The sequence below is a fragment of the Carettochelys insculpta genome, chromosome 1 (assembly GCF_033958435.1).
Source record: "Carettochelys insculpta isolate YL-2023 chromosome 1, ASM3395843v1, whole genome shotgun sequence".
Lineage (NCBI taxonomy): Eukaryota > Metazoa > Chordata > Testudines > Carettochelyidae > Carettochelys > Carettochelys insculpta.
In genome coordinates this window covers 228,357,382-228,370,699 of record NC_134137.1, presented here as the reverse complement: position 1 = coordinate 228,370,699, position 13,318 = coordinate 228,357,382, and the positions used below count along the sequence as shown (strand labels likewise).

The 13,318-nt window shown below is 44.9% G+C and overlaps 1 protein-coding gene across 2 annotated transcripts in view; it reads left to right on the top strand.

Annotated features, from left to right (window-relative positions):
* The first annotated feature begins 1,623 nt into the window (after nt 1–1,623).
* Nucleotides 1,624–13,318, top strand: part of SPICE1 (spindle and centriole associated protein 1) — a 38,559-nt gene continuing 26,864 nt past the window's right edge. The window contains exons 1-6 of one of the 2 annotated variants that reach the window (XM_074983580.1): nt 1,624–1,740; nt 5,165–5,212; nt 6,262–6,408; nt 8,921–9,023; nt 10,298–10,419; nt 11,855–11,961. In XM_074983580.1, coding sequence (XP_074839681.1) covers nt 1,648–1,740; nt 5,165–5,212; nt 6,262–6,408; nt 8,921–9,023; nt 10,298–10,419; nt 11,855–11,961 — 620 coding nt within the window. In that variant the 5' untranslated portion in view covers nt 1,624–1,647. The remainder of the gene's footprint in view (nt 1,741–5,164; nt 5,213–6,261; nt 6,409–8,920; nt 9,024–10,297; nt 10,420–11,854; nt 11,962–13,318) is intronic. The other variant, XM_074983579.1, reaches the window with a different exon arrangement.

Here is a 13,318-nt window from a genome sequence, read left to right as displayed (position 1 = left end):
TGCTTACCATGCTCCCTTCAAAGTTGGGAGCTAGTGTAGACACAGCCAAGTTGTATCCTCCCCTGTCCATTTGCAGGCCTGCTCCAGCTAGAACTCAGCTACTCCCAGGGCTTCCGGTTACCTGTTCCCAGCAGATTGCTGCCTCGGGTCCCTTCTCCCCACTGCCAGCCCTGATTTTCCACCTTGCTCCCACCTGGGCTGCTGCCTGGGCTCCCCACACTCAAAGCCAGGGGTCCCAGCTCCCCAAGGAGATCCCAGCTGCTCTGAGCAGAGACAATAGCATCAATTTCACTGCTGGTAGGTTCTATGCTGTGACACTGAGTATGCAAAAGGCTCTCAGCTGTGGCTGTCACTCCAGGGTGGATGGGTGGGCTCCAGCTGTGAGCCCCATCTGGCTGTCAGTGACTCACACTCAGTTGTCAGGGTCCCACAATACCCCATTTCATGTAGATAGGAATGGTGTTCCTACCTCTGTCAGAGATTGGAAACGGATGACAGGAGAGGGATTGCTTTGGTGATTACCTGTTCTGTTCATTCCCTGTAGGGCATCAGGCATTGGCCTCTGTGGGAAGACAGGACACTGGGCTAGATGGACCTTTGGTACCTTTAGTACAGCTGTTCTAATGTTCTTATGCAGTGCAAGCACCCCGGGGAGGATGGGTTCCACCAGCAGCAGAGCAGTACCAATGCCAACAGCCCAATGAATAACTGCAGTGGCTGTAGACTGACCTAAATTGTCAGCCTAATTCTGTAGTGTAGCCAAGCCAGGAGACTTCCATAACATTGTCCACAGCCCACACACTGAGTTTCCAAAAAGGCCTACAACTCCTCCATTCAAAAATTTGTAGAGGCCCACACATGAAAAAAGGTTGAGAAGCCTTGGTCTGCACAGCAGTTAAACAGCTCCTAAGCTGGAGCCCCAGACAGCTGGCACGGAGCAACCACAGGTGTCTAATTGCCATATAGCTATGTCCTGGAAGCTTTCCTTCTTACGTCCTCCCATAAGAAAATCAGGAGGAAGTGATGGGGAGTGAGGACAGTGCCCTGAGCTGAGAACAGTGTGGGAGCATTGGGGATCTGTGAGGGGCAGTGAAGAAGATCTTTGGGGGTGCAGATGGGACTGGTAGTTTGGGTAAGGAGCAGTAGTAGGGTGGCTGTGGGGAGGACTGAGGGTGGAGAGGGAGTAAGCAGGGTCAAGAGAGGCCGGGTGCATTAAGGGCAGCATCATTGCAGTACTGAGCATGCAAGTGGGGAGGATAACGAAGCAGTGGCACGTAGAAGGCTGTTGGGGCAGCTGTGGAGCTGGATGGGGTGGGGGTAAGGCGGGGAGCGGATCTGTGGCGGGTACTGAAGCAATGGTGAGCATGCGCAGAGGTCAGCGGGGTGCACTGGGGTGGGCGTATGTGGGGCAGTGAATAGTGGGGGCGGGGGCTGGGCCACATGGGGGGCAGTGGAGTGGCGCAATGGCTATTGCATAGGGCACCGGGGGCAGTGAGCAGTACGGGGGGGGTCTCCTGCCGCTGGGGGCGGGTCGCTGGCCGGGGCGGGGTTTCCCTGGTGACGGGCGGGACTGGGCTGCGGGCGGGGTCAGGGCGGCCTCTAACGGCGGCGAGCGGCGGCGCGGCTGGCAGAGCGACGCTTCCCGCCATGTCCCTGCTGAGGCTGCCGCGGCCCCGCGCCCCGGGGAAGAAGCCGCCGAAGGCGAAGAAGAAGCCGCCGCCGGCCCGGCGTGACTGGGACGTGAGTGAGGCCGCCCCGCTTCCCCCACTCCCCCCGCGCCGTGCAGCCGGGGAAACTGAGGCACGGGGCGGGCGGCGGCCCCCGTCCGCTTCCTCGTGCCGGTCTGTGGCCCCGCCGCCCCCTCGCGTTGCCCGGCCGGCGGCTCCTCGTCCCGCTGGCAGGGGCTGGGCTTGGGAGGACCTAGGGACGGGGCCTCCCCTTTGACCTGTGCCCTGTGCTGCCAGCACTACCCCTACGGCCCCGAGCTGCGTGGGGCCCCGCTTGGCTTGGGGGAGCTGGTGGAGAGCCCAGGCGCTCAGAATCTGGGTTGGGTCCCCGCAGTAGGTGACCCCGTTTGGATGGGAGCAGAGAGGGAGCCGTGTCAGTCTGTACTCAGCAAAACAAACCAGCAGAAATGTAGCACTTGAACGACTAACAAAATGACTTATTCGGTGATGAGCTTTCATGGGGCAGACCCACTGCTTCAGACCCATCTCATTTCCAGTGCAGACTGACATTTGTAAGTTCCGAGGACCAAAAGAAATTGCAATACAAACTGACAAGTCGAATCCCCCTTCTGTGTACTTGATATGCCAGTTTTTATTGCAACTTCTTTTTGGTCCTCTACTTATAAATGTCAGTCTGTACTGGAAATGAGATGGATCTGAGGAAGTGAGTCTGTGACACAAAACCTCATCACTGAGTAAATCATAGTATTAGTCTTTAAAGTGCTACAGGACCGCTGGTTTGGTTTGTTAGAATACAGACTCACCCGGCTACCACTGTGTTACTATTTGAATGGGGTTGCCAGGGCCAGCATTAATTGCACTGGGACCCAGGAAATGTTCCCTCTTATTTTTTTCCATCCAAGGCCAGAATAAATTTTGTTATGTGCAGATGTGTGCCACTAATAGAAGCGCACGCTGCTGGCGGCTCTGGACGCTCTTCTAATCAGTTGGGTGGCACCTGAATGTCTCCTGGGTATCCACCCAAGCTCTCAGCTTCCACGGAACGCTGGACCCAGGCTGAACCTGAAACGTAACTCAGCCCCACCTGAGGCATCAGGGCTGAGGCTGTGGCCACCTTTCCTCCTCCCCCAGATTGGTGAATTTTAGGCTCCACCTCCCTCCTGGGATCATGTAGTCATTGGGAGTTGCAGTACAATGAAGTTTTGAAAATCCCTGGTATAGACTAGACCTTCTATTTAAAGGGGTAATGTTAGCATGTGTTAAGTAGGGAAAATAGAGGGTTTGACTTGAGCAGTTTAGTGTACATTAAATGCGCTAGACCTTGTATACGTTAAAGCTTAATGACGTTTCAATTAATATCATGCCGTAAATCTTAGACTAGACAAAGCCTTTCTGGCCGATCCAAGGTAACGTGTTTCTTTCTTCTAATGCCTGATCCTAAATCACTGAAGTTGGTGGATCTGGCCCTGTTAGATTCTCATGAATGCAATTTCAACTCCATGATCTCTTCATTATTATGTAATCTCTCCAGTCTCCTGGTTCTCTGAAATTTCTCCAGTGTGTAATACAGATCTTTTTATTAGACCATACAGATCTGTTGAGATTATTCCACAGACATTCATTTAATCTGTTCTCGTACTGCTTGTTGGTAGCTGACATCTTTAAGATTGCACTTTTGCTAGCACTTCCAGTCTCTGCCTCTCTTTTCAGCTAGTGGTTCTTAACTGTTCAAAAAGTTCACCTTGTGAAGTTGAAAGTTCCCAGGTCTCTGCCCTCAGAGTTGAATTTGGGAAAACTCGTGATAAAACATTTCAGCGGTTTGAGTGAAAAGACAAAAGAAAAAGGAAAATTTCTCTATGACACAAATTGCTAACACTTTTTACTATTTTGAGCAGGAAATCATCTGCATTTAGAAAGTGCACAATTTTTTATGTTTAAATAGAAGTGACCACTAAACTGGATGCAAGCAAACAATATGTTTTTAATACAGCTAAATATAAATGTATACCTTTAGGGACAAAGAGTGTGGGTCATAGTTACAGAATGGAGACTCTATCATGGGAAGCAATAACTAAAAAGACATGGGAGTTGTGATGAATAATCACCTGAACATGAATGCCCCATGTTATGTTGCCAAAAGAGCTAATATGATCTTTAAATGCATAAAAAGTGGATTCTTGAGTAGCAGTAAAGAGGTTATTTTTACCTGGGGGTTTGGTGATGGTGTTGGAGTATTGCGTTCAATTTTGGTGCCCAGAATTCAAGAAGAATATTGATAAACTACGGAGGTTTCAAAGGAGAGCAGCAGGAATGATTCAGTAGAGAATTAGAAAACAAGCCTTTAGGGTTAGCATATTTGAACTTGCAAAAAAGAGGATACTCCTGAGCGGGAGTATATCTGTATCAGTATCTACCAACTCACATTGCTTTAATGTGTTATAGTATAGTGTGTGTGTACACACACACACACACACAGAGATATATATATATACCTTAGAGTATTTATCCTTCCAACACTCTGTGAAGTATTACTCCTATTTTACAGATAAAGAACTAATACTGAGTGGCTAAATATAGTGTGTATGTATATGTGTATATGTGTGTGTGTATATATGTGTGTGTGTGTATGTATGTGTATATATATATATACATACACTATAACGCATTAATACGTATGGTGTGTGCAAAAAGAAAATGATAGTTTTTACAAATGAGGTTGTTTTCATTACACAGGACATTTAAAACTTAAATTATACAAGGATTATCATACTGATGGGTTACAGTTAATTAAGCATGAAAATGAACACAACCATCTTTTATATGAAGGTACTGCAAGATTTTCAGCCTGCTGCTTGAAAGCATCATTGAAACCCAGGGACCTTGAAATAGAAATCACTTGCTGTACAGCATGGTTTCCCAAACTGGGGGGCGTGCCCCCTGGGACAGGCATGAAGAAATTCCAGGGGGGCACACCTTTAGAGTATTTATCCTCCTAACACTCTGAAGTATTATACATTTTTACAGATAAAGAACTAAGACAGGGTGGCTAAATATTTTGCCTGAGGTCGCACAAGTAGTCTGGCTGAATAGGAACTTGAACCTAAGTCTTGTGCTATTGCCCTAGAACTTGTCTGTCCTTCCTCTCTTCCTTTTGAGAAATATGTGATTATCACATAATTAAAGATTATGTCATGATGTATGTGCCCAAGGAGTCAATGTTAGGTTGGCTTAATGTTATCATTGCCTGACCTCTGAATGCAAACTTAATATTTTTTAATGGAATACTGTGTAAAACTGTAAATTGATCTATTACCGATTCTTCTGCATCTCTGTTACATTTATCAATACACACTTGTCTCAACTTGGAGGGCTGATTATTTTAGTATCTTAAGAGAAAAATAATGGAGTATTTAAAATAAATGCCTGTTTCCACCTTTGCTTTTGAAGTTATCTTGTTTTCTTCTTTGTTTTCGCAGAGCACAGTCCATGATTTAACAGTGCATCGGGCAACTCCCGAGGACATGGTAAGTCAAAAAATCTGTTCTTGGACTGCTGTAGAACAGAGACAATCTTCTTGGTCACCTGGGGCAAATATAAGCACAATGAATAAATATAAACAAAATAACATCTCTCTCCCTTCCCCATCCACCAAAAACTTTATTTTTACCCCATTAATTATGTGGACAGCAGCCCGTTCTCGCAGCAGTGCTCATCTGCTTAAGGTCACCTTCAGGCAGCTTACTCTAAACAATATTCTGATTTATTTTCCAGTGATTCCTTCCAGAATGTTTTCCAATAGGGGGTTATGAATGGCTGGGGGGGAAGGGGAGGAAGAGAGAGAAAAGTCTTCCGGTAGATGAGTTTAACCTGCAACAAGTTCATTGAAGAAAATGGCTGAAAAATGTGTTTGTCTTGGAATTTCCTTAATTTGGGAGATGGCGGTGGAGGGGTTGTACATGTTCACACCACTACCACCAATTCTTCATGAAGTAGGATTTCAATTCCACCCAGCTGAAGCACAGCTATATAGTGTAATATTGAGGATAGAGTGAAGGAATTGTGCTCATTTATGATTATATCTCTTGTGAAGAGGCTAGTCTTGATGACATAAATTTCTTTTTAACTTTTTCTAAATTCTGTAATATAATTGCTCTCTTATCCAGGTGCCCGGAGCCCTGTGAGAATCTAATGTACTATTAAGCTGAATTGGGTATGGGTATCCCATTCAGAATTGGAGACATTTTTGCCTTGTTTTCAGTGCACTGGGTGATGGTATTTCTGTGGCAGTTGAATATAGTTGTTGCTGTTATTTCACTAACACAGGGCAGAAGGGAACAAACTCATTTTCCCACTTCCCTTTATGCTATGAGGCAACTTAAACTTTTGTTCTTCACTGAGTGGTCAACAGTGATTATAGTTGACGTTTATAGATGGTGACCCTACCGGTATCACCAAAATGTGGTCTGACTTCATGATATCCAGTGCATAAATTGGCAAACCCAAGAAAGAAAGGTTGTTCTCTCTGCTTGTAAGAATGCCTTAGCTCGTCTGATTCTCTTCCTTGCGCACATAGGTGCGGCGTCATGAGATACATAAGTCAAAGAACAAGGCACTGGCGCATGTGGAGCTACAAGAGAGAGCATTGAAGAGAAAATGGAAGAAGCAGAGGCAGGGAGTTCCTGATTCTCTGGAGAAAAGGAAGTTGGCCCTGATGCGAGAGGTAAGAGAGGGTCTGGACTTTCAACACCTGTATTGAATTTGCCCAGATTCAGAAGCAAGCACTTCATATCTTCTTCCTCATCTCCCTTGTAGAGGACTTGTTACAATGGAAAATTGCTCCTGGCTGAACAACCAAGCTATTGTACAAAATCCTCCATCCCTACCAGCTCTTCTTTCAGCTACTGCAGAACACTGATTAGAGTAGCTCTGGGGCTAACAGGTGCCTCAGGAGACATGATCTACACAGGGGTGGAAAACCTTTTTTTGGATTGGGAACCATTGACCTGTAGACAAGTCAGTCAGGGCCACAGAAGTAAGAAGGAAAACAAAACACCTTGCTTCTGTGGTCCCCGACTGTAAGAGCCAGGGCTGTGGGGTCTGGGTGGGAAGGAGGGCAGAGAAGCGGGCTGGGAAAGAAAACAGTTGATCCTGCTTGAAGCAGGGGCCTGGACTCAATGACCTCTTGAGGTCCCTTCTAGCTCTGTGATTCTATGATTTGGAAGTCAGGTGTGGATGATCTGGACCAGAGTGGGGTGCAGGAGCAGGCTGTGGGTGGGGTGTCTGGGCAGGATGGAGATGTGGAAGAGGGGCGGGGGATCTAGGCAGGAGAGGGTGTAGGAGCAGGCTGGAGTGTGGGTCTAGGTGAAAGGGAGGTTGCAGGAGGATTTGGGCTGTGGGGTCAGGAGGGTGAGGGGGTTTGGGAAGGAGGGGGAAAAGAAGGGTGCAGGTGGGGAGTCTGGATGGGAAGGAAAGTCCAGGAGGGGGTGAGGGGTCTGGGCTGGAGGAGGTGGGGGTTTGGGGTGAGGGGTCTGGGAGGGGTCAGGGTGGGGGTGAAATGGTGGTCTGGATGGGAGGGGGTGCAGGCGTGATTGAGGGGCATGGGGTCAGGGCGATGAGGGTGCACTTACCTTTGTAGCTCCTCCCAAGGATACGTTCAGCTCCGCTGCCCCTCCTCCCACTCCCAGGCGCTGCCCAGGCTGCTGCTGGTCCTCCCAGTTGGGAAAAGAGCAGCAACTGGCAGCTGAGACCGGAGCTGCTTCCTGACCCTCAAGCCCTGGCAGAGCCCACGATCAGGATCTGGCCTGTAAGGCTCAAGGCTCTGCACCTGCCACAGGCCGGATACCATGGAGTGGAGCACCAAGCCTTGGGGTCTGGATCCATACAAGCTGTGGCCCAGATCTGGGGGTTCCCAACCCTTGATCTACATAGTATCAGCTCTTTCTCCTGGTTCCTGCCCATGGCCTGTGTCCTGCCATTTCTTAAATGCTGTTGGGCACATACCCTTGCAGTTCTAAATTCCAAGTTGTGCATCCTGTGTTGTCTCTTCCTTTTTGCACACACCATGTAGTCCATTGTTTAGTGGAAATGCTGTGTCTTTTGTGTTTGTACTTGTACTGGCTGCATTTAATTGGAATAAAGAAGAATAGTAAGAGGGACAGAAAGGGTAGGGAGAGAGAGAAAATTGACAGAATGAGTTGAGGAGCTGTAACCACTGGCAGGTGATCTAATGTTCCTCAGTTTGGAATTGAATTTTGTCACTCACTAACTGGGCCTGCCATAAAAACTATGTAATATTCCTATTATTAAACTAGCTTTTGAGTTCTTACTGTAGCAGCACTTTGACTTTCACAGTCAGGATGCACTAGCTTCTCACTCAATGAAATGATTCTACCTGATTCAAGCAGACACTAATTCCCAAGAATGTGATTAATAGAGAAATACCAACTGCTGTGGGCCATGGAATTAGTCATAAATTCATCCTTAAAACATTTGTAGGTACGTCTTTGAGCTTTATGGGATTGTATCTTAGCTTTGTGGGGTAGGTTACTAAGCTTCCCCAAATAACTAAATCAGAGGAAGTGAATTACTGCAACTGCTTGGACAGGTAAACAACTCCAAAGAAGTACCACTTTCTAAGGGATGTTGCTTAAGGAAAGAGCTCCAAGTCAATCTGAGTCAGTTGTGTATCCCTCACTTTGATCAAAAAACTTACAGGAGATTTTAACCAAAAGGTAAATCCTGCTGAAAGGGTTTGAAGGCCTAGAGCATTTTAGGGTCTGCACATGGAAGAAGGCTTCACTAAGTAAGATTAGTGCATGTACATGATTTTTATATGTTGTCATATGTACTGCAGGACAAAAGCATTATAAAATTGTGCTGCTCATAGCCCTGATGTTATCCTTCAAGAGAAAGCAAACCTCAGGTGCTGGGCTAAGGTCCGTTGTGAACTACATGGACCTTGTAAGCTTAAGTCCCCAGTCTGAAGGGAGAGAGACGTAGTCCCAGCCCATATAGAGGTGACAGCTAGAGACCGAAGACAAGGCACTTTTGTGCAGACTATCAAGGGGCAGAGGTGCAATTAATGATCTACCACAGTTCTAGGATTACCTATTGTGTTATTAACTGCTGAGGATATGAGACCAAATCACTCTCCATAATCTATGTATTTATCCTTATTTTTGGGAAATCAATGTATGTAATGTTATGAAGTGTCTCCTGTGCTGTACCTTCAGATTCTGTCTGATCAGTATCAACTGCAAGATGTGTTGGAGAGATCTGATCAAGCCATGGCTGTGGTGAAAGACCTGTTCGGTGATGCGCCTCGTAGGCATACAGGTAAACTATCTAAATAGTGTAGGACAAAATGGTAGAGCAGTTCATTTAATATTACCACTCTTTTTAATAAAATGTGTCTAATTTCACAAAATTTTAGATGGGGTCATCTGGATTAGTTTAGCTTGCGTAGTCGATGTGGCTAGTTAGCACAGCAGGGTTTGTTCCCTTAAAGTAGCACAAAGGAGAACCAACTCTGCTTAGCTATTACAGATCAGAGGCTATGTTTACACTGAATTCCACTTTTGGAAGCAGAATGAAATAAGCAAGATTGAAAATGCAAATGAACCACAGATTTGTGTATCTCACACCTCATTTGCATATTCGTACACTATCATGCTTCCAAAAGAGGCTTTTCCAAAAGCAAAAACAGCCGTGTAGATGGGGTTCTTTCAGAAACAAAATAGGAAGAAGGGCTCTTTTGAAAATGGGGTTTGTTTGTGAAGGAACCCCATCTACACAGCTGTTTTTGCTTCTGGAAAAGTCTCTTTTGGAAGCAAGATAGTGTGAGAATATGCAAATGAGGTGTGAGATATGTAAATGTGTACTTCATTTGCATTTTCAATCTTGCTCATTTGCATTCCACTTTTGAAAGCGGAATGCAGTGTAGCCGCAGCCAGAGGGACAACCCTAGCCGTCCAGTGAGTATGTAATGTTACATTGTGGCTGGCTGCTAGTTATTCAGACATGGCATTCACCTCCCTGTCCCAAGTATGGGACAGGGAGATATGATGGGAGGGGCAGCTCTTCCCAGCTCCATCAAGCCTCAGGGAGCCATGAAGCAGGTGGCAGCCACTGGTGCTCTCCCCAGCTTCACAAGGCGCAGGGAGCTGGAAAGTAGAGCTCCAACCTACCCTATCTTTTGGAGGGCTCTCTGCTGGCTCCCTCTCTGGTGGTCAGAGAGCACTCAAGCTCTCCAGGTGCTCTCCGGCCAGCAGCTGTGCATGCTGCTGAGGGAAAAGGTCAGCTGGACCGGGTTCAATATGGGGCAATTATCCCCTTTAAAAAATAAGTCTGGATGCCTTTCAGGAGCCCAAAATACAGGGCTGTGCCACCCAATACGGGACAGATGGTCACCCAATCTCCCTTTGACTTATGTGAGATAATGTGGAGCCAAAAGGGACTTAATTTGTGGTACAGAAGTCTTGAGATACTGGTAGGATTTGGACCCACTTTCTCCTTTTAAAAAAAAAAAAAAAAAGGGGGGGAGGGGGGAGGGTATTAGCTAAGTTGCCTTTTGTGTACTGTGACTTCGTGTCTTCCTCTGCCTATTCTAGGTTTCCCTAATGTAACAATGGCTCCTCATTGTAACCTGGAATCATCTCAAGGTCCCATTGTACAAAAAAGTGATCCTCCCACACAGCTCTCCATCCTTAGTGAGTCCATCATGGATCCCCAGGTAACAACTGTGCACGTGGACTGTATAACACCACAGAAAACACAAATAAATCAAGTTTAATGCAGAGTTCTGTGGCTATGTTTTCACTTGCATAGAAGTCAGGAAATCTAAAATTAAGTTCCTAAGCAACCCTAAATCAACTCTTTTGTGCATACTGTATGTATTATTATAACTTATATTTAATACTGCATACAGAGATAACTACCTATATTATGCAGAAAATTTGTTTGAGGTTGCTTTGGGAACCCTCACTTTGGATTTCCTGACCTTTTTGCACAAAAACTTGAACCTCAGTGTTGTATTAAAGTGACTTTCATTTGTGTTTAGTTATTTTAAAAAATAAAAAATGAAGTGATTGGTTCCAGATTTTTATCATCCTCTGTTAAATCTACTCAAAGTTTTTATTTTTGCATCGTTAACAGAGCGGACATAAACTGCAAATTTATTTACCTGAAGCAAAAATGATTTTGTTTTGAAAGTTCAAAGTCTGAATAAGTTTAATATGTTTTTTCCTCACATGACTGATATCTGAAACCATAACAGATATATTCACTTGGCGTTGAAAATAAGAGACTTCATCCCAAAGGATTAGCTTTCAGAAAAGTTACCAGTGGTGGAAAAGATGGTCTTGGCATGAAGTGTCATCTCTACCATAATTATAGTCTTCCTCTTATGTTCTGTACTAATATTTACACTACGGCACCTTGTATCAATACATAGTGTCTTCAGTTGAATTCAGGAGTGCTTGGCCAGTCAGACTGGGTTCTGCCAGAATTTACTTACTGTTGTAATATTAATTCAGCCACTCAATTACATGATCGGTTGTTAGATTTTTTTTCATAGTATCTTTTTTTCTCATTTGATGCCTAGAAAGGCCACTGCTCAAGAAATGGGACTGCTGTTCAATATTTTTATCTTGTCATTGTGCAGGCCTTGCCTTACTGTACACCATCAAAACAAAGCACTGAATACTGAAGTGTTCATTTTCTGTGGTCTTTTCTAAAGTGCTCATCAGTGTTCTCTGTAAGCTGAGATCTTGGGCGGCTGCCCAGGAGAGATTCAGGTGCTGCCCTAACTTAGAGTGCCAACAGCCACCCACAGTGTGAATTCTGTGTTTCTATTGGTGATGCACATCCACTCATGCCTTGGTGTACATAACAAAATTTATTCCACCTATGGGTGGAAAAAAATTAGTGGGAACATTGGTGCTTGTTCCTATAGTATGCCAGTGTTTTATAAATATTAATGAATTTGTTTGCTCTCTTCCTGTAAAATGGATATTTTTGTCTCTGTTTTAGAGGTGAGGAAGACAAACGAGATTTATTTGCTGCAAAGTGTTTCCAGTGAACTACTTTTTTTTTTTCCTTTTTGAAGGGCAGATTCAAAAGTAACATTTAGTATGTCTTGTGTGTTTTTGTTTTTCCTCCTGAGACAGGCTCTCAATGAAATAAGAGGGGAAGGTTCTTCCTCCTGTCAGTCAGAAGACAGTGTGAATGAACAGGATGTGTCTTTGCACTTCGAGTCCAACATTGACACAGACAGGTCAGCCTGTATGTCTTTCTGTGTCTGTCGTTATAGATAGATAGAAGATTAAGGTTTCTGTTCCCATAGTGTTTTTAATCGCACATTCTGATGTCCACAGACCTATGTGCTTTCTCCATTTGCTGTCTCTTCTGCATGGGAGATGATGCCCATAAATATCCTCAAAGCTAATATGATATTCTCCTTCAGATCTCTCCTTTAAAACTCACGTCTCCTATAAAGCCTACAAAACACTTAGCACTGACTAGATACTTAGTGTACAGTGACTGTTTTTTATTACACTTACTAAAATTCTCTCACTGTTACCTTGTGTCATTCCTCTACCCCCACCCTATTCCCCAGTGTCATATCTTCTTTGTAAACTACTTGGAGACTAGAGTCTTCTTTCTGTTGTATGGACAGTGCTGTGGACTCCCCTTCTTGCTTTGGACTGCTATGCATTACTTCAGTACAAAGAGGTTGACTTATGGAATTGGATAGGTAGCTGAAAATTTGATAGCAATGAGGCACTACCAAAGAGGCGAAAGTGTGAAAGGGTAAGGGGAGGAGAGCTAAGAACTGGAATCTCTGGGACCCCAGTGGACTGCAAGAGAGTGGAAAAGAAGGACCCACTGTCAGGGAAGGCATGGTCAGAGAGGAGTACCTGAAGAAAACTTCATTGTGTGCCGAGACCGGATGTCAAGAAGAGAGGTTTGATCTTTCTGTTGCTTTTGACGTGTTTGATCACGACTGTTGAGGATGGAGACCTTTGGACTTGACTAGAAAGAGTCTTAAACTTTAAGAACTAAATTTGGAAGAGATCAATGATAGAGATAGGAACTTGAGGTAACAGTGGTACAGGGTATGTTCTGTTACCTCCTATATGAAGGTTAGAAGGGGGAGAGAGAGAGGGAGAGGCAAATACAATTTGGATATTGTCCTTTGAGGGGGTGGGATGTTGATTACAACATGCTTGTATCAATAGAGGGTAAAGACATGCAGAACAGAACTGAAGGAAGTGAGAGGGAATGGGATCAAAGGCACAGGTAGATTATTAGAGCTGGAAAATGGGTCAGAGTCTCAGTGTTAAGCACAGGAGGGAAGAACAACAGGGGAAATAGCAGATTACAGCAGACCTCATCTTTTTGCATGTGCCAGACAAAGAACAGAACTCTTGCCCTGAAGAGTTAACTGCTAATGCAAAACCTCAACATCTGGAAGTGAAGTGAACCATATCCCTTTATCAACTTAACTCATACAAATATGTTCACTACATCTAATACATCACCATATGCACCATTCATCATCACAGCCTCCATTACTTTTTTTTTTTTTAAATAGTGACCTTTCTCTTTAAAAAAATGTGTGCTTGTGTTGA